General features: G+C 41.4%; 2 protein-coding genes across 2 annotated transcripts; one reads left to right on the top strand and one right to left on the bottom strand.

Annotated features, from left to right (window-relative positions):
* The first annotated feature begins 2,719 nt into the window (after window positions 1-2,719).
* On the top strand, window positions 2,720-8,083 carry agt (angiotensinogen). Its single transcript, XM_050071261.1, has 7 exons — window positions 2,720-2,883; window positions 4,143-4,597; window positions 4,772-5,138; window positions 5,509-5,633; window positions 5,746-5,894; window positions 7,329-7,485; window positions 7,572-8,083. Exons 2-7 carry the CDS (start codon window positions 4,181-4,183, stop codon window positions 7,746-7,748), a joined length of 1,392 nt encoding a protein of 463 aa, XP_049927218.1. The 5' UTR covers window positions 2,720-2,883; window positions 4,143-4,180; the 3' UTR covers window positions 7,749-8,083.
* A 3,685-nt stretch (window positions 8,084-11,768) lies between these two features.
* On the bottom strand, window positions 11,769-22,781 carry cog2 (component of oligomeric golgi complex 2). The gene is made up of 18 exons (XM_050071513.1): window positions 22,630-22,781; window positions 22,041-22,202; window positions 21,583-21,648; window positions 21,426-21,506; window positions 20,062-20,165; window positions 19,745-19,853; window positions 19,307-19,486; window positions 19,085-19,209; window positions 18,617-18,743; window positions 18,337-18,476; window positions 15,671-15,732; window positions 15,434-15,585; window positions 15,155-15,340; window positions 14,905-14,977; window positions 14,076-14,218; window positions 13,081-13,220; window positions 12,695-12,878; window positions 11,769-11,996 (listed from the first exon to the last, which is right to left on the bottom strand). Exons 1-18 carry the CDS (start codon window positions 22,684-22,686, stop codon window positions 11,898-11,900), a joined length of 2,190 nt encoding a protein of 729 aa, XP_049927470.1. The 5' UTR covers window positions 22,687-22,781; the 3' UTR covers window positions 11,769-11,897.
* Window positions 22,782-23,346: the final 565 nt, after the last annotated feature.

The following is a 23,346-nucleotide window of genomic DNA, read 5'->3' on the forward strand; positions in this document are numbered from 1 at the left end:
CAAAAACCTGTTCATGTCTATTTTCAGACTTAAAGAAAATACTGATACGGTTTCATGTTTGTAAAACTTCAAATAAAATTCACCATACAGAAGCTTACAATTGCATTGTCCTGTAAACATGCACACACATAGATCAGGTTAATTGATGCTCTTTATATTAAATTAAATGAGAAGCATACCTCTTTTGCAGCTGAAGATTCACATATCTTCACATTTCATTGCAAATTTTGTAGTAAAAACATCTAGATTTTATGTTGTTATACTATCATAGTGTTTATTTTGTAATTTTTGACAGACACTCACATTCATGGTGACCCGTGGATGAATCCTACTGACCTTGGTGACTTTTATCTCCTGACGTTACCTATGGCACCACCAGCTTTTGGATGCTCTTTCATTCATTTTCCACTTCCTGCTTATCCAGATAGGGGTCACGGAAAAGCTGGAGCCTATCCCAGCTGACATTAGGCGAGAGACGGGGTACCCCCTGGACAGGTCGCCAAACTATCACAGGGCTGACACATAAAGACAGACAACCATTCACACTCACATTCACACCTACGGGCAATTTAGAGTCTCCAATTAACCTGCATGTCTTTGGACTGTGGGAGGAAGCCGGAGTACCCAGAGAGCTGACACTGGGAGAGCATGCAAGCTCCACCCCCACCTCAGGGTTCGAGCCCCCTACCCTGGATTCGAACAGGGAACCCTCTTGCTGTGAGGCGAGAATGCTAACCACTGTTCCACCGTACCGCTGTTGGATGTATTGCCATGAAATTTAGTACACACATTCATGCCTTCCTAAAGGAGACTTGAAGTAACTTTGGTGATTATTTAACTTTTCATCTAGCGCCATCATAATGTCCAAATTTTGATTTGTCCAATTGGCTGGTTTATGACTAAATACCTCAAATAATATTCCCGTCAGCCTCAGGTATACTTTGTGTTAAGTGCTAATTAGCAAATGAAAGCATGCTAACTTGCTAAACTAAGATGGTGAATATGGTATTTGCTTAACATTTACACATTGTCATTGTCATGGTAAGTGTGTTAGCATACCGACATTAGCATTTAGCTCAATGCACTGTTTTGCCAAAGCTTTACAGAGACACTAGCAAATTTAGTGAAAGTTAAGATTTTAAGATTGTTAAGAGTCGAGGGAACCTGCAAGACAGCAGAACGCAACGGCTCTGGAGAAGAAGAGGGGTTAGTGACATGCAGTAACAGGACATGAATGTTAGCAAATTAAGAAGATTTCAGAATCTGACAGCAAGAGACAGAAGAAGAGAAGGGGCTTAGCGTATCATAGACAGCAGACTAGGCCTAAGTCAGCCTAACTAGGGGCTGGTCTGAGGCAAGCCTGAGCCAGCCCTAACTATAAGCTTAATCAAAAAGGAAAGTCTTAAGTCTAGTCTTAAATGTGGAGACGGTGTCTGCCTCCCGGACCGAAACAGGAAGATGGTTCCACAGATAAGGAGCCTGATAGCTGACTGCTCTGGCTCCTGATCTACTTTAGGAGACTTTAGGGACCACGAGTAACCCTGCATTCTCAGAGCACAGTGTTCTGGTGGGATAATAGGGCACTATGAGCTCTCCAAGATATGATGGAGCCTGACCATTTAGAGCTTTATAAGTGAGGAAAATGGTTTAAATTCAATTCTGAATGTACTCTAACTCTGAACTCTAAAATGTAGCTATCAGCAACAACATAAAGTGTAACATACTGGTTGTTGGTTAGTTTCACATTGTTAACAGTTAGATGACTAATTTTAGATTCCAATCAGTCCAACTGTCATTATCACATAAAGTCATCCACTTTTGCTTTACAGAGTCTTAACTTCCAGTTATCAATTATCACTGTAACAATGTTTATAAAAGATAAAGCCGGGGCTGTAAAACACTTGATGTAAAACACAATGTTCTTCTTTCTGATGAGAAAACCTAGTGTACCCTGCCCTGTTGAATCAGGTGTGCGTGAAGGATTTTCCTCATTAAAGTCACGGATGTTGACCTTTAATAGCAAATACGAGCAACTAAATGTGCTTAATAAGCTTGTTTACCCGCCTACAAAAAATATTTGCTCTTTTCCAAGGACATGTTGGGTTTATTATCTGTCTAAATGCAGTCGTAACTTTATACAGTTTGACACGAGAGGGTTTTTGATTAGTCCTCACTTTTGAGGGCATTTATTGAACTAAAATCCAAGTCAGTGGGATGTCCAGAATTTCACACATCTAATGAGCATTATTGTAAATTCATAGCAAAAAGTACATCTACATCAGACCGGAGGAAGTGTATAGAGATAAAGACAGTAAAACAGGAACAATAATAGCAGAACAGAATGATAAAACATGAAAATAATTTCTGTCTTCTTTTTCTCACGCTGATTTAAGTTATTCAGGTTTGACACTTGTTTACTTGTTCAACCCCTGGGTTGTCAAAGAACATGCATAATTAATCAATAACACATTTTCTTCTATACAAATAAACACCCCACAATATGGTGACATTTCAGTGAGTCACTACCAAACACAAACAAGCCTGGCTGTCCTTCTGCTTCCCACTCGTCCTTTGTGGAAGTTGAGCCCCCTGTCACCCCCTCCAGGATGTGCTTGCATCATCCGCCTAAAGTCAACATGCAGAGGGACATTGGGTGGTCTCTCTCTGTCAGATCTATTTATCTATAGCAGTAGCGCGTCAGTACAAAGCGGGGTGTAAGTCATGACAGCAGAGCCCCTGACTCAATGCTCCTCTGGTTAATCAGTAACCAGGGTGGGAGCACCACGGCAGGCTGGACGGGTTAAAGAGAGGGAGCAGAGGAGCCAGGACTTCACTCAGCACCTCACTCAGCAGCAGCAGCAGCAGCAGCAGCAGACACATACGGTAAGAGCAAACTTTATCTCTTATCAATTGCTTGTGCAGTGAATGTAGAAACTCTAAAGAGACGAGGGGAAACTTTTGGAGTCCTATAACTCGTGACAAATCTATAATCTTATTCAAAGCCAAAACTTAATGTTTGAAATGTATCATTTAATGTGAGGGTTAAATACTTTATAAAAATAAACAGTACAACTAAGTTTCCACTCAAAGACAAGGTTATAATGAATCACATCCAATGAGTTAGAAATCTGGATCTTGACAGAAAACATCAGTGACAATGAATCAAGCAGGTTTTTTGACCTCCTCCATTGTGTCACTGGGTACATAGGTGGGTTGGTTGTGTATAAGAACACTTTTATTGACAAGGTACCAAGGCCATGTCCTGTGGTACATTTCCAAATAGAGGAAAATCTAGTGTTTGCTCACATCTTCCAAGGGTCCATCAGTCCACATTTTCTGCACGTTCAACTCAAAGGATAAAGTCCTATTTTTGCATAAGAGCGCTCACCAAAGTTACTCTCCTCTACAGACATCTAGGTCAATGCATAAAAATAGTTTGGGAACTTGAGAAAATGTGAAACACGTCAATGAACTTGTCTATTATTTTTAATTATATACTATACGTGTGTAAAAGTTTGTTTTGCAACTTGTGTCTTGTCATTTATTCTAGATGATGTGTTTATTTGTGCAGGTATTACAACATAAATGCAGCCAAATTTGTCACAAGTATCATATTTTCCAATCACAGTGTCCAAGGTGAACTGTTTTGTCTTAATGTACTGGGACAATTTGGTCTGGGGCCTGCCTGAGCACACTCAGTTTGCATCCTTCATCTGAAGGCTGCTTTACCAGGATTCAAATAAACAACAAACAAAATCCAAATGAATCATCCATCTTATTTTAGTTTGTGAACACAAACGAGGTTGCACACAGACGCACGTAGATGCGTCTTCATTATCTATGCGACCTCTGTTGCAGAGGGTAATGCCTGCTCTCATTCACTGACCAGCAGAAAAAAGGCAACACAAAGAGCCATCAATCCATCACTGACATGGCGCTCTATGTCCAATGTCCCTGCCAGCCAATCCTGTCACAGACGGAAAACCAGATCCAGCCAGATTTCTGACGAAAGCCACACTAATAGTGATGTAGCTCCACAGGCCACCCTATACTAACTTTCAAAGGATTCAAGAGGCAGCTGATAGGTTGATAAACTCCAGGTAATTTGTTGTAAAACTAAAAATATCTGTCTCTCTCTGCAGAAAGAATTGTTTTAAGGTGAATACCAACAAAAGGTAAAATGCAGATACTGCGCTCGCCTCTGGTAGCCCTCCTACTCTGCTGCTACCTCTCAGGAACCCAAGCCAACCGTGTCTACGTGCACCCCTTCCACCTGTTCGCTGCCGAGAATGTCACCTGTGAGACCCTGCAGACCCAGGCGTCAAAGCCCCTGGAGACACTTCCTGTGTCCCTGCTTGATACTGAAGTCCTGACACCAGACAGCAGGGACCCATTGAAAGTGGATACACAGAGGCAGAACATCACAGAGAGGACGGCGGTCCTGGCAGAGCTGTTGAACTCTCTGGGCCTGAGGATGTACCAGGCTGTCAGCAGCAAGCAGCGCAGCACCAACACTCTCCTCTCTCCGGTCAACACCTACGGATCCCTCGTCACCTTCTACCTGGGGGCCTCCAAGAAGACAGCAAGCTCATTCCAGGTCTTTGTTTTTGATTTGTTCTCATTGTAGAGATGGCCCAAAAGGGTTTTAGGCAAGCAGGACTTGGTGATCCTTTACTATTTTGGGTACGATCCTTACCATCTATCTGATTATCAGGTGCTGTACGTTTACTCAAAGACGTTAATCTTTCTCAATTCCCACCTTTCCTTTCAGCTTCTACTGGGCCTGAGCAGCGAAACCGACCGAGAGGACTGTGTGTCCTTGGTGGATGGACACAAGGTTCTCAAGACCCTGCAGGGCATCAACTCTCTGGTGGATGACGGACCCAAAGATGAAATCACCACCCAGGTCTGGACCTTCACTCGCCAGGACGCTCAATTGTCCGAGGACTTTATTCAAGGCACGCAGGACTTCTCTGACACATCGTTCATCCGGGGTGTGGACTTCTCCAAACCTGAGGAGGCGGAGCAGCTGGTGAACAGCTTCGTGGAGAAGACATCAGACGGGAGGGTGAAGGGCATTTTCAAAGATCTGAACTCCAGCAGCGACCTTCTGTTTGCTACTTCCTTCAACTTCCAAGGTCTGGCTCTTCCTCTGTTTTGCTTAGACCTCTGTTAAAATGATTATACAGAATACACAGATTAACATTCATAATTTAACTACCTGTATTTTAGGAGTGTGAACAGACACCACAAGACTTTAATCTTTATCACAATGCCAGGATGATGATATTAAATCAAGCCTGGTACCACTTCTTATGACCATGGTCAGATTTGCAATAAATTCTAAGTACATTTACCACACAGTATTTACATGTGCCAGTCAAACACACTTAGATTTGTGCAGTTGCTGATACAGCAAACTGAAATCCTACAGATAACAACGTTTATAGTTCTGTCAACTACTGCACCTTCTTGCAGTACCTGACTGGTCTTTGATTGTCTGTTTAGGCAACTGGAGAACAGCTTTTCAGCCAGAGAAGACCTCCTTGCAGGAGTTTCATGTGGATGGAACAACCACAGTGATGGCTCCTCTGATGACCCACACGGGTCGGTACCACTACCTAAATGATAAGGTAAATCTTAGTGCATCTTTTTAATTCATTGGCTCATTTGTTTATATGTGAAAATATGAAACAGACTTGGGTAAGGATTCATCCGCAATATTTTTCTGTTGTTACCATGAAGGTACGGCGGTGCACAGTTGTGAAGCTGTCTCTGAGCAAACGGTCCTACATGTTGCTGGTCCTGCCTCATGAAGGGGCCAACCTCCATGACATTGAGTCTAAGCTGCTCACCGACGTCATGTCCGACTGGCACCAGAGCCTCCAGGAAGGGTGAGTGCTGTGCTTTTTTATAACCAGACCTAGAGTAGTATCACCTTCGATGCTCAATATCCTACAGTGGTAGAAGAAGTACTGAGAACTTTTACTTAAAGGTCTGGGGTCTCATTTGTAAAACAGTGCGTACTAACAATGTAGAGCAGACAAAATCCAAAAATGGCATGCCCCAAAAAATATTAGACAATTCCTACAATCAGGCCTTCACCTCACCATCTGCATCACCAATTTCCCATCTCCAAAATGATCGTTAGAATTGATCAAAGTTTCTCCCATCAAATCTGTTTTTGTAGATCACAACTTTTCAGGCCTCGTTTTGTGTGTGCGCAGTGTTTATAAATGAGACCCCTGGTGTGTAGAAGGTTGCAGAGCTAAAACTTCTCCGATGTGCTAAGTGTGCAGGAGAACTACGGTGGCCAACGTGAAGATGCAAATGGCTCTATCTAGAGCCAGTGTTTGACTTCTCAGTTTTGAGCTACTGTAGAACAACATGGCGGACGTCTTAGAAGAGGACCCGCTCTGTATGTTATAGACTCGTTCTACAGTGATGTAAACACAACAATTCTTATTTTCAGATGATCATAAACTAATAAAAACATAGTTATAAATATCATATCCTCCTGAGACCCGAACTTTTGTTTGGTATGCATATTTAATTTCTCTTAGCTACTTGGGATCAGTAGGACCCGATAAGTATAAAAATCTAAACACTGTCAACGAGAATTTAGTCCCAGTGTCCTCAAATGAGGCGGTAATAAAGTCCTGATGTCTTCAAACAAGTACTTCCTAATTAACAGCATCTTATCTTGTTACTGTTGCTAAAATTGGTCAAATGTGTTGCTATATCAGACTACAAACATTATTAATCATAAATAAACAAGTTTTAACCATAAAATGTGATCAGGTTTTGGACCGTGTCCACTTTTGTGTTGGGATTGGCTGCAGACTGACTTGGCAGAGATGGCTGCCATCTTGTTTTTACATGGATTAGTGTATTGTGCTCTTACTACCACTAGATGGCACGAAAAAGTGCCCATGAACAAGGACAACAGGTCTAAGTTAAGTAGAATGAAGTATAAGGTCAAGTAAACCCAAAATGTGATGTCCCAATATCAGGACACAGAGTCTCAGGAGGATATCCAGTTTCTGCCAATAGATGCCCCTAAACCCTAAACACTGGACCTTTAAGTTAAAGTAGCAATAGACAGCATAGAAGTATTCTGCTCCGAGTAATAGTCCTGCACTCAAAGCTCCTGGTCTTACAGAATGCGCCATTTTATTGGCTTCTAAGTTAAATACCTGAGCTAGTAACTGTCTATCAGTCAATCATTAACATGTCATCCCTATAGATTTTAAAGGGAGAAAGAGTCCCATTTTAGTTCAAACACTTGTCATCTTAAAATCTGTTTCCTCTTGTGTCCATGTGTCCAGTCTGTTGGAGCTGTCCCTCCCAAAGTTCTCCATGTCCACTGTGACTGATATGCGCGACCTGCTGACCCACATGGATCCAGAAATTGAGGCCAAGCTGTTGGGCTCCCTGGCTGAGTTCAGCCAACTCAGCAACATCAAACCCTTCACTATAGATAAGGTGAACTACATGAGTGGCCATCTTGTGGTGGAAAACACTTACTGTGTGTGTGCGCGTCTTTAACTGATCTCTCTTTGTCCTCTCAGGCGGTCAGCAGGGTGACGTTTGAGATGTCCGAGGAAGGAGCAGAACCTCAGGACAAGATCCAGGAAGCGGGCGTCCCTCTGAAACTGTTCATCAACCGGCCGTTCTTCTTCTCTGTCATAGAGGGAAATTCTAACGCCATCCTCATGCTCGGCAAGATCACCAATCCTACACTGTAAAGTTATATAGTACTTAAAAACTCATTAGCACAGCCTCGCTCAAGAAGGATCTATCAGTATTCAACAGTGTTGTAGTTGTCATCAGCCATCAGAGCTCTCCACAAACTCACAGTCACTGTGTCAGTATTTATATAAACCTGTTACATTAAGCTGAACTTTTCAATCTTTCTGTAAAATTTATTATAGCAGAGTTCTGTACAGTATTTTCAGTAGAGTAGGTACAGTAACCTCGAACTTCTACTGATACATTGTATATTGTAACTAAGAGTTTATTTTTGTTTTGGTATGATTTGTGATTTCTGCAATAAAACATTTGTATCCCGATATAATTCTAATCTGCTTCCTGTTTTATTTTGTAGATTCTCTCCTCATGTGTCATGTCTGGTTTTACTTCCTGTCTTTGTGTGTTTTCCCGCCTGTTTTCTGCCACACCTGTCTCGTTAGCCCTTCCCTGTTCCCTGAGTCTTCCCTTCACACCTGTTCTCTATTAGTCTTGTCTGCTCCACCCTTGTTGTTAGTCAATCCCCATTTCCCTCCTTTTGCCTGTGTCTTCAGACTCCAGCTGTGTCTCGTTCTTGTGATTATTTTTCTGTGTATATACCTGTGTGTTTCCTTTTGTTCTTGGTCAGTTAGTCTGTGTTCATCTTGGGTGCGTTCTGTGGTCGTTCCTGCATTCATCCCTGTTCATTGTGTTTTTCCCACTTGGTTTTCAGTTTCAGGTTTTTGCTCTGCTTTTGTTTGGACTTTGAGTTGCCTGTCTGCACTGGGTGTTTCCAATCGGCTACATTAAACCCCCTTTTCCGGTAGAAACTCAGACTGTCTGTTGGTCTGCATTTGGGTCCACAGTATCAGATTTTCAATAAACAATTATTGTGGTAAAAAAAAAAAAAAATCATGATTATGATATCTTTGTGATATCTATAGAGAACTTAGAAAAATATTATTCAGATTTCTTCAATTTTGTTTATTGTGCGTTTTGTCTCAGTTTTGGCGAATGAATTAGACTTAAAATTCAAGTGTAGGGGGATAGAGAGGGTGATTAAGTGAGAAGGGAGAGAAATGATTAAAGAGGTGCTGCATTATTTATCCAATATTATTGTATGTGTATTACTGATATATCAATATTTATTTTTTTAAATATCATGGTTATCATCAATAGCTGTTTATCCCAAACCTCTAGTATCAGTACTTGATGCCTATTGTTCTGCCCCAGCCTTTGGGACCCACGACTTTTGCAATATTGACTCCCTTTCCACTTTCAAATCCTGTTTGAAAACACACCTTTTCAAGCTGGCATATTCGGTCTGATTTAACGGAGACACACATTGATGATGATGGTTTTATTATGATGATTTTATAACTAATATTGATAATTATGATTTTTTGTGTAGTCATTTTTATTAACTTTTATTGTGTTTTTATTATTGGCACCTATAAATAAAATGCATTATTAACATTATTATTATGATTATAAGGCAAGGGTGTCAAACTCATTTTAGTTCATGGGCCACATACAGCCCAGTTTGATCTCAAGTGGGCTGGACCAGTAAAACCACTGCATAATAACCTGTAAATAATAAAGTCTTCAAAATGTTCCCTCTTTTAGTGTAAAGAAGTGACATTATAAGCAGCTTACATTCTGAAAACAATTGAACAATCCATTTAAAAAAATAAATGAACAGCCTGAGATGAAGGCTGAAGGATGAAAGAAAAATAAGCGCAATTTCAACAGTTTTTCAGCAAACTCCCCCTCGGAGTTTGGCTATAGGCTAATGCTATTTTGTTAGCAACAAGGTAGCTAGCTTTCACAGCTGCAATGCTGATCTCGCCGCAAAAACTAAAATGAGACTTATGTTTCCTCAGACCTGCCAACAATTCATTCATCTTCTCTGTTCTTAGTTGTCCTTCTAAGTTATTGTATTTTTCACTGTGATGAGTCTGACAGTGGTGCTGAAGATAATATCCCTTGAGCACTGAAAGCTGCTGTGAGCACACCAAGCACACTGGCTTCCCATTTACCTCTGTGAAGAAACAGGAACAGGGTCATTTGGACAAACAGGACTAGCAGTTTATTTAATTAAAAAATTGGACTTAATTACTTATGTGCAATTTCTACACTTAGCATAGTCATTGAGTGGGCCGGATTGGACCCTTTGGCGGGCTGGATCTGGTCCGCCTGGAGGTGGGTGTGGTTAGTAGTCAGCTGCTGGGTGGAGGTGTGGGGGGTTGGCTCATGAGAGTGGTACCAGGTGAGTTGATTGACACAGCTGCTGCTGGTTGGTTCTGATTACATCTCTCCCTTTAACATGCAGTAGTGAGCTGGCCCTCAGATGATTAAGGCTCAGACCAAGGAGAAGGACACTACCTGAGTGTTTGATTTAAAACTGAACAGACTGGGAGACATGTGCTGGAGGAGCCAGACAGCAATAGGCACATGTTGAGGGCTGATTTTATTGTGTTCTGGGCAACAGTCAAAAGTCTTGCATATGGGGAACTTGCAGGGGTAGCAAGATAGTGACATGGATCAACTGAAATAACCCAGTACCAAGTAGAATTGAAGCTTCGCCAGTCAAACGATAACTGCATTTGATCCTGTTTGTACCCAGATCTAGAGGAAGATAAAAATTTGTATGGTTCAGTCTGCGGCCAATAACTCAGAGCGTTCTTTGATATAATGTAATGTGTGATTGGCCCATTACATGTGATTGTTGCAGCTATGACATGTACAGTCTGTGGTGTGAAGTTGAGTGCTGGTATTGGTACTGGTATGGTATGAGGGATGAGGATACATTTGGGGACAGTGTGTAAACTGTGATGAGAAACAGAATAATAATTCAGACAGTTATTTATTTTGGACACATTTCATCAACTACTGTACATAAACTCATTTTTATTTAACCAAAACATAACATTTTAAATTCAGTTAATAAATCATGTACATATTTCTCTTCCAAAATCCTCATGTTTACTCCTATATGTGTCTTTCTCCCACTATCAATATAAATTTGCAGCTAAACTTAAGAATAAACAAAATCTATGTGAATAATAAAAGAACAGACTGTCACTGGTTGACAAAGTGAAGTTAGTGCACCCTGAATGTTGAGCAGATATTGAGAGTGATTACTGACTGATACTGATGTTGATATATCCACTTTTTTCCCCACCTAATTTTAGTGATCATCAGTCTCTACTGTAGTGGAATTAACATATTATGCATGCACACTCTTTTCATGATGGCCCACCAGCAGATGGAGACATGGTATACAATACATTTCAACATATGCATTCATTCATTGTGTAAAAAAAAAACAAAAAAGTTGGCCGATTCTGACGGTTCATTTTCAAGCCAATATCAGCCAATACCGATAACCTGCTGATATTACCGTGCATCCCTACTCCACAGTTTGACTTTGACTGAGATATATTTGTTTTTTTAAGCTTTCAATGACTTGTTTCTATACACAGTGATCAGAACCCTGTGGCTTCGTCGACAGTCCTGATGGAAAGATGTATGCAGTGCGACAACCTTTATATTAAAACACACAAACTCAACACTGTATCCAAAGTTTTTTTTATTTTATTCCCAAGTTAATAATGTCAATTATATTATACAACTTTGATTTGAACAAACATGTACATGTTACACACTGACAGACTTCTTGATTTGAGATGAAACCTTCACCACGTAGCAGAAATTAGACGAGCAATTTGTGACATTCTCTCTTTACAACTAATGATAGATGGCACAGCGTCACCAGCATCCGTTGTCAGTCATTTTGTGGAAAACATTTCATGCAGTCCCTTTTATTCACGCTGCCTACAGCAGAGTTGACGATGATGATCCAGTCTCACTCACAGACAGAAGCTCCTCTGCTGCTTCCAACAACAATTTACAGCTTGATCGGACAGCTGGCAGCTTCCTGTTGTTGAAATGTTTGTGCACTGTGGCTCTAACGTCTGTGTTAAATGGTTTTTGTACAAAAGGATTTCAGTAGTGTCAGTTCTTGTCTTACATTCGTCGTGGTCTGATCTTCATAAACAGTTACCAGACCATGACCTTGGCCCGGACTGATACACGTGTTTTTTCCTTCACAAGTCTTCAGGCAACGCAGCGTGTTAACGGCTCTCACTAACTACGGAGTCAACTCTTTACTGGTTCTGCTCAGCGAGCTCTCGGGCCTCTTTCACCAGGTCCATGAGAGTGGAGAACATGGAGATGTCACTGGGCTTGAGACCCATCTTCTGGATCTGAGACACACAACAGTACAAAGCAGTGAGAGAGGGAATAATCAAATGCATTTCAGATGATATATACAGAATATATTGTATATACTGCACTAATGTTTTTGACACCCATGCACACCTGTGAAATGGGTGGGGCAGTTTCTATTTAACTCAGTGTTGGAAATAATGGTGTTGAACACTCTTGACGAAGGTCCAGGAGGATTGAAACGTGTTGCCAGTGTAACTAATAAATTGTAAAGCTGAGCAAGAGCAGTGTGCAGAATTTTCTTTTCAAAGATTCAAGTGATATTTTCCAACGAACTGCATCTGAGACAGTTGGATGTGCAAATACCTTTCTTTAAACTAAAAGAGAAGTCTGTAAAACTGTTGACAGGACACCTCAAACTGCAAACAAGATGAATTACGACTCTTTCTGTTGTAAATTTTTGATCTATGAGGCTTTTTATGTGTTAAACTTTCCTCAAGCCAAGAAAAGTCATCACAATGTGAAGTCTATGGGCCAAGCAGGAACTCATGGGGCCAGCAGGAGCAACACTACTGGGCATATTCAGTGGGTTTCACACCCTAGAAGCAAACCCTGGAAGCTAAAAACTTTCTTGGCATATGCACCAGGCGAGCAAGTCTCATTGGACTGAAGCAGCACCATCTTGGGGTCCAGTGTCCAGATCAGCACGTGTCTGCACTTATCAAACGTCGCCTACCTGTTCTCCCAGGTATTCCACATCCAGTGCCAGCTGAAGTCTGATCTTGCTGTCGTCTGTGGGTCCACCGTTTGCTCCTGCTGTGGTTGTCGTGCTTGCACCCTTTCTGGCTTGCTTCAATCGCTTCAGACTTTCCTCCATCTTTCTCACTGAGCTCAGCACCTCTGAGATGGTCTCATAGTACCTGGAGACAAGAGAGATCGAAAATGAAACCAGGAGACATAAACTCTGTGGACTGCAGCTGAAACGATAACTTTATAAAATAAATGAAATACAACATCATAACTGTAAACATCATAAGCCCAATCACTAATTAAACTACTTTGCAATTCTTCAACACCAGCACTATATCTGGTCTATTTATGTTTGCAGGTGAGTTAGCGTACCTCTGTGTACAGTCAGACAGTGCAACTCGCAGCCACTCCTGTGCTGTAGAGGGGTTGACCAACCCCGTAGAGTCAGTCAGCAACTGATGTAATGGGCGTAAGGCGTTGTCCATGTAGGCTGACGCACGCACCGGCAGATCCTAAACATGTCAATAAAGTTGAAAAGAAACACATTTTAATATTTGCTTGTGTTAAAGATCGCTGGTCAGTGTTTTGTTCATGTTGAGGATGGAGAGGTGGTTGATACCCTATGTTCTGTCACTAGAGCTCCAGACATATGAGGTTGGTGCTCATACAGCGTGTTTTGCAGAGTCTCTTTTACTGTTGGCTGCCCAGCCATCTCTTTGGGCGCCGCTGAACACGATATTCAGGATTATTCAGATAACATTCAGCTGAACTCAAACATGCAATAGTGGGTCAACTTGTGCAATACTGCTTTTAATGTTATATTTTTATATTTATTGATTTGGGATGATTGTGTACATGTATGTGTTGTGTATTTATTACTGTCTATTTTTCTACTTTTTAATATTCAGGCATGGCACAGCAAATTTCGTTGTACTTCTTGCTCAATGACAATAAAGTCTATTTCAACAGAAATTCATTATGTTCAACTATTTGAGTGTTTTTTATTGTTATCCACAATAAAATCTTATATCGTCCCATCCATAATATGAAGAACATCAAAGGGTGCCCATACTCATATTGAAACATCTTTTATTTCATTAATATTCATTAATATTATGTATATTCATGTCCACGCATAATCACTCGGAGTTTTATCTCAATCTGGTCAGTCAATTCATTTCAAAAGGGGAAATTTTGACCTTTAATTAAAACATTTCTATGAGAAAAAATGGAGTGCGTTTACCCTCCAGGTTTTTCTTCTAAATCAGACTAACGATGCTCCCATTTTTTCTTCCAAGATATGTATTGAGAGAATGTTATATGATGACATATAGGAGAAACACGTACATGTTTGCAGCTTCACTGACCTTATTAGTCCTGCGGTAGAGCCGTGGAACCTCGGAGGCACTCTTCAGGAAGCGGCAACTACGTTCAGTCAGATGTTGGGTCATCCTGGTGTTCAGAGTGGGAATGCTACTTGATAGACAGGCCTTGGAGTCTGTAAGAGCATCTGATATAGAAGAGAACACAAGTAAATGCAAAAGCACACACACAAGGTCTGAGTAACCCTGATGCTAAAGCTGAGGACGGCGAGCAGGGGAGGCCAAAGGTCAAGGGATGAATATAGTTGTGACTGAGATGTTTTCTTTGAAGATGTCATGCTGAAAAGCCTGTTGGGGATTGAATGGTTACATCTGTAAATGTCAGTGAACATTGTGAGTTCATGTTTGAATTGCCGTGTGTCTCTTGGAATGTTTTCCTTAAAAATAAGTCTGCAGCTGATATGATGCAGTCATCCCTTTGAATAACAAAAAAATCCTCCAAACAGATTCCACTAATGTCACAGTTTCTATTCAGAGAAACATTAAGGTGTTATATACTTGTTTAAAAAAGATCCTCCTGCACATTTCTTCCTCATTTATGGACAAAATATTGCTGAGATGTTATATAGCAGCCTCTGTTTGACATTTTCTGAAAGGCTTCCGGGTTCTGCACCTCCTTTATTGCAAGAGGCAGTTTGTTCCACTCCGTAGCACCAGCATAGATCAAAGAAACCTTTCCCCATCTTGGTTTTGAATCTATAAAGGTTCAGGAGAGCTACCCTAGCTGTGGAGTTATATTAAGATCCTCTTCTAAGATCAAACAAACATTGCAAAAGGAAAAGCGTAGCTGTCACACACTGTCTGAGTAGCTTACCTTCCACAATAGCAAAGTTTTTAAATCCAATGGCTTCTAACCGTTGTCTGACCATCTCCGACAACTCTGGTATCTATGAGAAAGACGAGCAAGCTGTCAGTATGGAAACAATTAAGTGAAAACCATTATAAAGTTCTCAGAAAGAGACACTCTGCCTAATGTAAAAGACCTGGTGAGTCTATAATGTAGTGTAAGTAGGTAAATTGGAGCTACAAATGTAATTATGTGTATTTTGTTTCCGCGTGTGCACCTGCTCCTGCAGCTTCTGGATATCAGCTGCGATGTAGACCAGCTGTTTGGTGGAGAGGGAGGCAGGACTCCCACTCTCACTGCCGCCCTCATCCATGGACGTTCGGCTGGAGGTGGAGGAGGCCGAGCTCGGCAGAGGCCTGGTTGGCTCTTTGGTCACCTCAGGAGCTGGAGTCTTTGTCAACACCTGTGCAGACACCGATAAAAATCAGAAACCAGGGCAAGCAAAAGCAACAGGGCGATTCATTTGTATACTGCTTTGCTGGAATTACTGGCTTACCTCGTCAAGAAACTTGGCATATCGTGCGTAGAGCTGCAGCGTGAGCTTCCAGAAGCGATGGGCCAGAGGTGACAGGTACACTTTGTCTGACCAACATCTCATTAGACAGGACCACAACACCTTAGATACCTGCAGGTGGTACACACTGCCAGCTGGGAAAGAGGAGACACATACACTGTTACTGTGGGTGAAGTACAAGTTACACACTAACGTTCATGATTAAGACTAATTTCCTACCTGGTGCTGCCTCTAGCCCATCACTGATGGCGTTCTCCAGACTTCCGGCTATTTCCTTGTACCTGGACAAACAAGGAGGGACAAAACAATCAGTGTTATCAGCTTATGTGTTGCATCAGCTCTGATTTGCACACACTCATGACGTGAAACACAAAGTGTGCCTCGGAAATTATGGACTTTCCAGAAAAGCTCAACTGTGCAGATCTGAGTTGTGAAATGAGGTCACATGCCCTGATCATTAGTGTGTGTGCCTGTTTGTAGGGGCAGGAGGAAGCCTGGCAAACAACCTCTCTACTTTTTCACACAAATCAATGACCATACAGTCAAGGCCCAGTGTCATGTTTATGGGCTGTGTTTAGTAATATGCTGACACACACATCCTCAGTTTTGCTTCTTGTCATCATTCTGTGTGAAACTCTCACCCACAAGCAATTTTCTACATTCCTGTAAAAACGGGCTTTGTTCAGCTCGTGGACGCCTGCCAACTTGTCTTTTTTTCCTCTAAAAAACGCTGGCAGGCTGCAATTTTAATCAAAGCTTGTCTCTTGAGTCCTTAAAGCGAGACCAGTCAGTTCTTCAAAATACACGCTGTGCAGAAATTCAAACTTCTCCGACGTCTGTGTTTATGCAAGCTGACAGGTCCAGATTCAAAAGATTAAAACACACCTATTATCCACTGCACGCACATAAAATAATCTAACCTAGGGTTGTGTGTGAGTTTCATTCTAAACCAAAATATCCATTAACTTGAAGGAACAGTATTATGCTTTCTCTCCAAGAGCTAGATGAGACTGTCAATACCACTCTCATATAGTGAAAAGCTACAGTGACTTTAAAGGTAAACAAAAATGTATCTGTTTTTCACGCCACCTTACCAATCAAATACAGAACTGATTTTAAAATCTTACTACTTGAATTAGCTTCACGATACATTACCAACCTGCTAATTCCGCATGCTACCCTCAGGCCACTCAGGTCATCCTAACATCTCCTCTCAGTCCCTCACTCAGGCCTCAAAACCACAGCTGACTCAGCTGTTTCTGTTGCTGCTCCCAGACTCTGGAATAGCCTCCTGTTCTACATTAAGACCTGCTCCATCGTGATTTTAAATCAGATTTAAAGACGCAACTTTTTTGCTTGCGTTTAGTTCAGTCTGTGGCTGCCCCATGGCTTTTGTAAAGTCCCCTCTTAACATATTTCTGTCTTTTTACTGCCTTTTAATCTGTTGATGGTTTTATTCCATTTCTCCAAACTTCCTATTTTTTTCTTGCCTTCTGTCTCGGCTTCATCTTCCGTAAATTTAACATCCTATGCTGATGACACCCTGCTCTATCTGTCCATCCTCCCGCCCTCCTCCCTCTCTGACTGCCTTCAGGAAATCAAATCCTGGTTCTCCAGCAACTTCCTCAAATTAAACAGTGACAAAACTGAGTTACTTCTCATTGGCATCAAATCCACCTCAGCAAAAATCAACAGTTTCACACTTGATATTGACAACTCCTCAGTCTCCCCCTCCACTCAGGTTAAGAGTCTGGGTGTCATCCTCGACAGCTTGGTTACATCCTGTATTGATTACTGTAACTCGCTCCATTTTGGTCTCCCTCTCAAGTCCATCCACAAACTTCAGCTGGTCCAGCTGGTTCTCTATCTTTGCCTGTTGGGGTGTTGGGTGTTCTTTAATCATGTGTATCTGTATTGAGGCAGATCCCGACCCATCTGCCTCAACTGGAGAGCACTGTGGGTCAACCTCTGTTATTTTTAATGTGCTAAATAAATAAAACTGACTTGACCTTCAGGCACTAATTGGCCACACTCGAAGGTGGAGTGAAAAGCCGACCATTACAGAGGGATGCTGTCTGTGAGCCCCTGACCTAAGACAAGTTTCTATCACTATGTGATAGACAGTTAAGGTTCTTTTAAAATTATTTAAATATGGGGATAACAGTGCACATTTTCAGACAGTCTCTCCATTATTCACATGAAGTGACAGAGATAGTTGTGTAACAAACAAAAAAAGAGAGCTGGAGAGAGAAGTTCAAACCCTGGCTCCTGTCTCACATCCACCAGCTGGCCGATCATGGTGTGAAATGCATGTGAATGTTGGAAGTTTGCTTCAGAAAGTTACAGACATGGTCGCACACAGCCTCCTCTGATCCAATATTGGAAAGGTGTGGGGGAGAGGGGGATTTCCAACCATCTGACAAGTGCTTCTGAAACATCATACTGGCAGCTTTTCCTTTCCCAGCCAAGCAATAATATGCATAACCCTCGTAACACCACAAACTGTTGTTTTTACACTTCAGTCAGGCTAGCTGTCTCCCTCTGTTTCCAGTCTTCGTGTTGAGCTGAGCTAACCCCCTCCTGGCTGCAGCTTCATATTAAACAAACGGACATGAGAGTGGTATTGATCTCCTCAGATAACTTCCCAACTATTCCCTGAAAAAAGTGTGTTTTTGTATTTTCAACAAACGAGTACTGAACATTTGCTTACTTTTCTAAAGGATATATAGCATTTTGAAGTCACACTTCCAACATGATTAAGGCTGAAGCCTGCAGTTTATAAAATGTCTAATTTGCTCTGGAAAGAAACATGAGGGTATACTGAACATGGTGTAATATATAGGCTGTAGCATGTAGAGTATAGATCATATTGAGGTAATACGCACCGTAGTTGAAAGTAGACAGGCAGGTTCCATTTGTTGTGGAAGCTGGTATATGAGGGATGCACTCTCAGTCTCTTCACACTGGCCTGCGAGCTGCACTGACGCTCAAACCTCCGCACAAACTCCATACTTGCGCTGTAACGCTAGAAGAGAAGGGTAAACAGAAAACACACACACACACACACACACAGATGAAACTACTCAATCTCACACTGAATTACACAAAACAGAACTTTCACGAAGTGAATGTATGCACACATGAACTGCGTCACTATGGCTGTACCTCAAAGAATATGTCGGGGTTTCCAGGGTTGAAAAGGTAGGCCAACCTTTCTTCTATCCCTTTGATCATCTCCGGCCACACAGAGTTCACCAGGAAATCATAACCTGGCACTATGTCAGCTTTGTCACTGAGGAGAGACAGAATATCAGCACATCAAAAAACATGTCATTAATAACATCGACTTTGCTGCTACTAATCATCCACTGATTAATTTTACGTGCACAGTTCAGGCATAGTAGTTGGTCAAATATGTTGAGTACATGATGTATGATAATTTTATTAATATATAAAAATAAAATGAATAAATATCAAAAGAGTGAGGTCATTATACTGAATGCAAGAGCTCTACAGATGAAAGCAGACAATTTGCTCTTCTAAAAGAGGCAAGAGGATTTTTCAAAACAGAACAAAGAGTTGCTTGATCTGCGCATGCTTTGAATGAATTTGCCTCCATGATAACATCAATACCTGGATATGGCTCCTCCAGTCACCTCTCTGAGCAGCCTACAGTGATGGGGAACAAACTCCAACAGTCTAGAGTACATCAGCTGGAGACCATTCGGACTGGACTTCACCACCTCTTCTACAATCACCTAAATGGTAATTAGTCAAAGTTATGAATTAACGTCCTCAAAAAAAAAAAAAAAATCTGGCATCTCCAGTATAGCAATATATGTGTGGTGTGTTTACCTGGTCCATGTATGGCTTAACCAGCACCTGTCCCACCAGGGCCTCGGCATCTCGAGTCTTGTCTATGGTGGCATACGTCCTCAGGCAGTGACGCACCATGTCCACATTGGATGTTTGCAGACCTTCAATCAACACGCCCTCCAGAGACTGCTGCAGCATGGAGGTGATTCCTGCGATACGCTGGCAGAGGACACAACCAAGAATTGAAAATGTCCCAATAGAGTATATTCCACAAAACACACAGACAAGTGAATCATTAATCAATGTGAAAACTTGGATCAAATATTTTGGAAAAGACTGAACAGAATCTGATTATCTTTGTAAATTAAATACAGGACTGATGGATTGACAGAGAAGCAGCCAGACAGACAAACTCACTGATTAACTGAGTGGCTATTATTCATCTGCTGTCAGACTGATCGGCCCTTTAATACTTACAGGTCTGACTTTGTCCAGCAGGGGCATGCCTTTGCTCTGCACAGCGTGGAACTGCAGCTGGTTGAATTCTGTAGCAATCCTCTCCAGGATCTGACCTGCTAACAAGGGACTGTACAAAGACAGACATGAGGTCAGACACAAAAGCTTAGCGTTACATCCCTGTAGTGATCAAGCTCAAATAATTCAAACCTCTGGTGTGCTCAAATGTTTTTTCAAATACTGACACTGCCATTACTTGGTAAAGAGCCTGTCCATATTCAACTACAAGTTATCTACTAAGTAACACCAGTGGGTTTGTTGACATGTCAGTTTCCCACCTGCTGGTTTCCAGAGAGCTAGATTCCTTGGAGTTTTGTGAGTGGAGGATCTTCTCTATCTTCTCCACTGAGCGCACTACCTGAATCAGCCTCAGTACACACACCTGATGGATGGGATGATAAAAGGAAGATGCTATTTAATTGCGATTGTCCCACAGAGTACACAACCGTCTACCATTATACATTGTTCTCTGAATTAAAAGTTGAAAAACTACTATTACTATACAAAAATTCAAAAACGGGCACCAAATATAGCTCACAGTTTGACCATACTAGACTACCAAAGAGCATGTAAAGGTGATCACTAAATATTAGGGATGTATCGGCCGCCGATATTAGCAAAAAACGGGCATCGGCATTGGATCGGACTGCATGGAAAAATGCCAATCCAAGAACTCCGATCCAGGTTTTCCGACCAGCCCAGCGCTCTGCGATTCAAGCAGTCTATTCCAGTGATCCGCTCCAGCACTTACTATCAATCCACCAGGCCAGCATGCAGACGGCAGACACACATTGAGGGAAGGGTAGGAGGAGTAGCGGTCAATTTAGTTAACTGACTATTTGTTTTCTGCTCTGGTTTTTTTGAGAGTGATATTTTTATTTGGTTTACACTCTTACTGTTTAAGTAAAGAGCGCTGATGGCACTGTTTTGGGCACAATTAGTGAAACTGGAGCCATGGATGGACTATTGCTTGTTTAAACAGTTGTACAATATTGTGTGTGGTTTTTTTGTCCCCTCTGTTGGTCCCAAGAAACAGCAGTACCAGGCTGGCACTGACACTAAAAAAATAACTGAAAAGGAAAGGCTGCATTGTTTGTTAAATGTCAACAATGTCTTGTGGTGTTAATGTATTTTTTATTTATTAGGGGGCCAAAGCACAAGTGTGTGGAGTCTTGCTGCTATTTTAATTTCAATGTTAGACATTTTAAAGATTTCTTGTGTTGATTTATTTTCTATTTATTAAGGGACCAAAGCAGCCAAAGCAAACCAGCTATTTTTTTTATTTAATATTAATGTTCAAGTTTAAAGTTTGTTTATTTAACCCTGTTAACAATAAACGGGTCAGTTTCTCATACCAACTGTTGTGGATCATTCTAACTAACCCAATTAAGTAGTTGTTCTCGTTAGAGTAATATTGCTTGATCAAACCTTTTCTAACATGACTGACAACAAAATAAGTGAATATGTATAATACGTGCTTGGATCGGATCGGATCGGTATCGGCCAAAACTCAAGGCTGTAATATCGGTATCGGATCGGAAGTGGAAAAAGCTGGATCGGGACATCCCTACTAAATATATTCAATGATGAATACAAAATGTGATCAAATGATGAAGACAGACAGGAAGATGAAGAGCCAAACCTTTTTCTTCTGCAGATCCTCCTGTTTGGTGAGCTGGTTGTCTATAGCCTGAATCACCTCACTCACACAGGAGCGCAGACTCTGCAACAGATAACAGCCAGAAACATGCATGAATACTCTGTGGCAGGAATTAATCAAAGCTCACAGTATTACATACCATAACCTCCTCTCGCAACTGTCCCAACGGCACAGAAAGCTGATTGAGAGCTTTGTCCATGCCCACCTGAGATTAGAAAGCAGAGATTAGAAATAGTCTGAATCTCAACCTTACTTAAAAACATTCAAACTATACAGCGTTCATCCAGCACATCAGTATTGACCTTTTGAGGCTGATGCTGATATTAAAAAAAAAAACTATTGCTGCAGCTTACTGCTCTGCATTTTTAGTTTTTCCTTACTAACACACACACCAATTCAAATGTATCTATAATACTATCAAAGCAATGACTTGCCGATACACTGAGCATGTAACAAAATATTTTATATTAAAGGTCAATTTTGCTTTTTAGACCTTATAAGAGAATATTTCCCAACAGACCACTGACTTCTAGATGCCCTCCCTGTCTTCTGTGGACTACAAGCTGCTGGTTGTAAAGTCTAAGATGCACAACTGACCAGGTTGGTGGAGAGGTTAACAAAGTCTGCATAGTCCTTGTTGATGAGCTCCACCATGGCTGTTTTCAGCAGCTTGTAGTAGAGCTCCAGGTCCTCCCTCATCTCCTCCAGCTGCACCTGCTTCCGACACTCCGCCACAAACTGGTCAACGTCAAAGTCATCCTGCAGGCAGAGAGACGACAGACAGCAACATCAGACAGACCAGAGGGAGACAGACACATTTGTATCACAGCAGCAGCCATGCACACAGTTATATCTAGTAACGTTATCACTGACAGAAAACGCAGAGAGAAAATTTAGCATCAGACTGACAGACCAAAAGACCAATACACTTTACAGGATGAATTTAAGTCTCCTTTTATCAACGTTGTCTACAACTAGCGATTATAATTAATATTTAATAACATTAACTAGACTGTGATTTGAGTTTAACCGCTTATTTATTGTAATTAGATCTATATTCAATAACAAACAAGCAAGGTTTAAGAAACAGGATCCTCCTGTATGAACAGCTACTGTCAACTAGCTAATGCTAGCTTGAGTTTAACGGCATTAGCTATCGTTAGCGCGTGATCAAAGCAATTGTTACCTTCATAAAAACATCCTTATCGAAGCACAACGAGTCTGGTCCCTTCGGTAGATTCATGTTTGGAGAATTAAACACAGCTACAACATACACACAAGATAAAGTCAGCGGCCACCAGCGAGCTGCTACACCCGGGCTTCCGCAAACATGGCAAGTCCACCAACGAAGAAGTCAGGAGGCCCAGTGGATGGGTTACTGTAACACTACAGCGCCCTCTAAAGGCAAAAAGGGGTATTGGGGCAATTCCCAGCATACAGCCATGAAACAAAAATACTTTTAGAAATGTTAATAGATAAATCCACTATTTTGTCACTGATCAGAAGTCATCAGATATTTTTAATAATGTTTATGGTCAGCAGTGCAGGATGTTTAATACATATGAGCACACTAGTGCCCAAACAGCTGGGCAATAAAGGCCAATATTGACCCTGTAAATCAACATATTCTGATAACATAACCTGGGCTTTATAATGTTTGTTTGTTTTTTTTAGCTCAGATGAACTGATGCAATTCAAACATGGAGATACAGTTACCACAAACAATACCCTGAACATCCAAATGTTAGTTATCATTGGGACTCCCTTATTTTGGGGGATGTTTTCTAGTCGTTGTTGTTGCTTGTTTTTGTTCCATTAAAAGCTTGAATAGACTATAGGCTATATCACCTGCTTTGGGTTTTTGGGAGACAGGAGGGTGAAGGGTTGTTAAGGGCCTCCAAAA

Source organism: Epinephelus moara, chromosome 19 (genome assembly GCF_006386435.1).
Source record: "Epinephelus moara isolate mb chromosome 19, YSFRI_EMoa_1.0, whole genome shotgun sequence".
Classification (NCBI taxonomy): Eukaryota; Metazoa; Chordata; class Actinopteri; order Perciformes; family Serranidae; genus Epinephelus; species Epinephelus moara.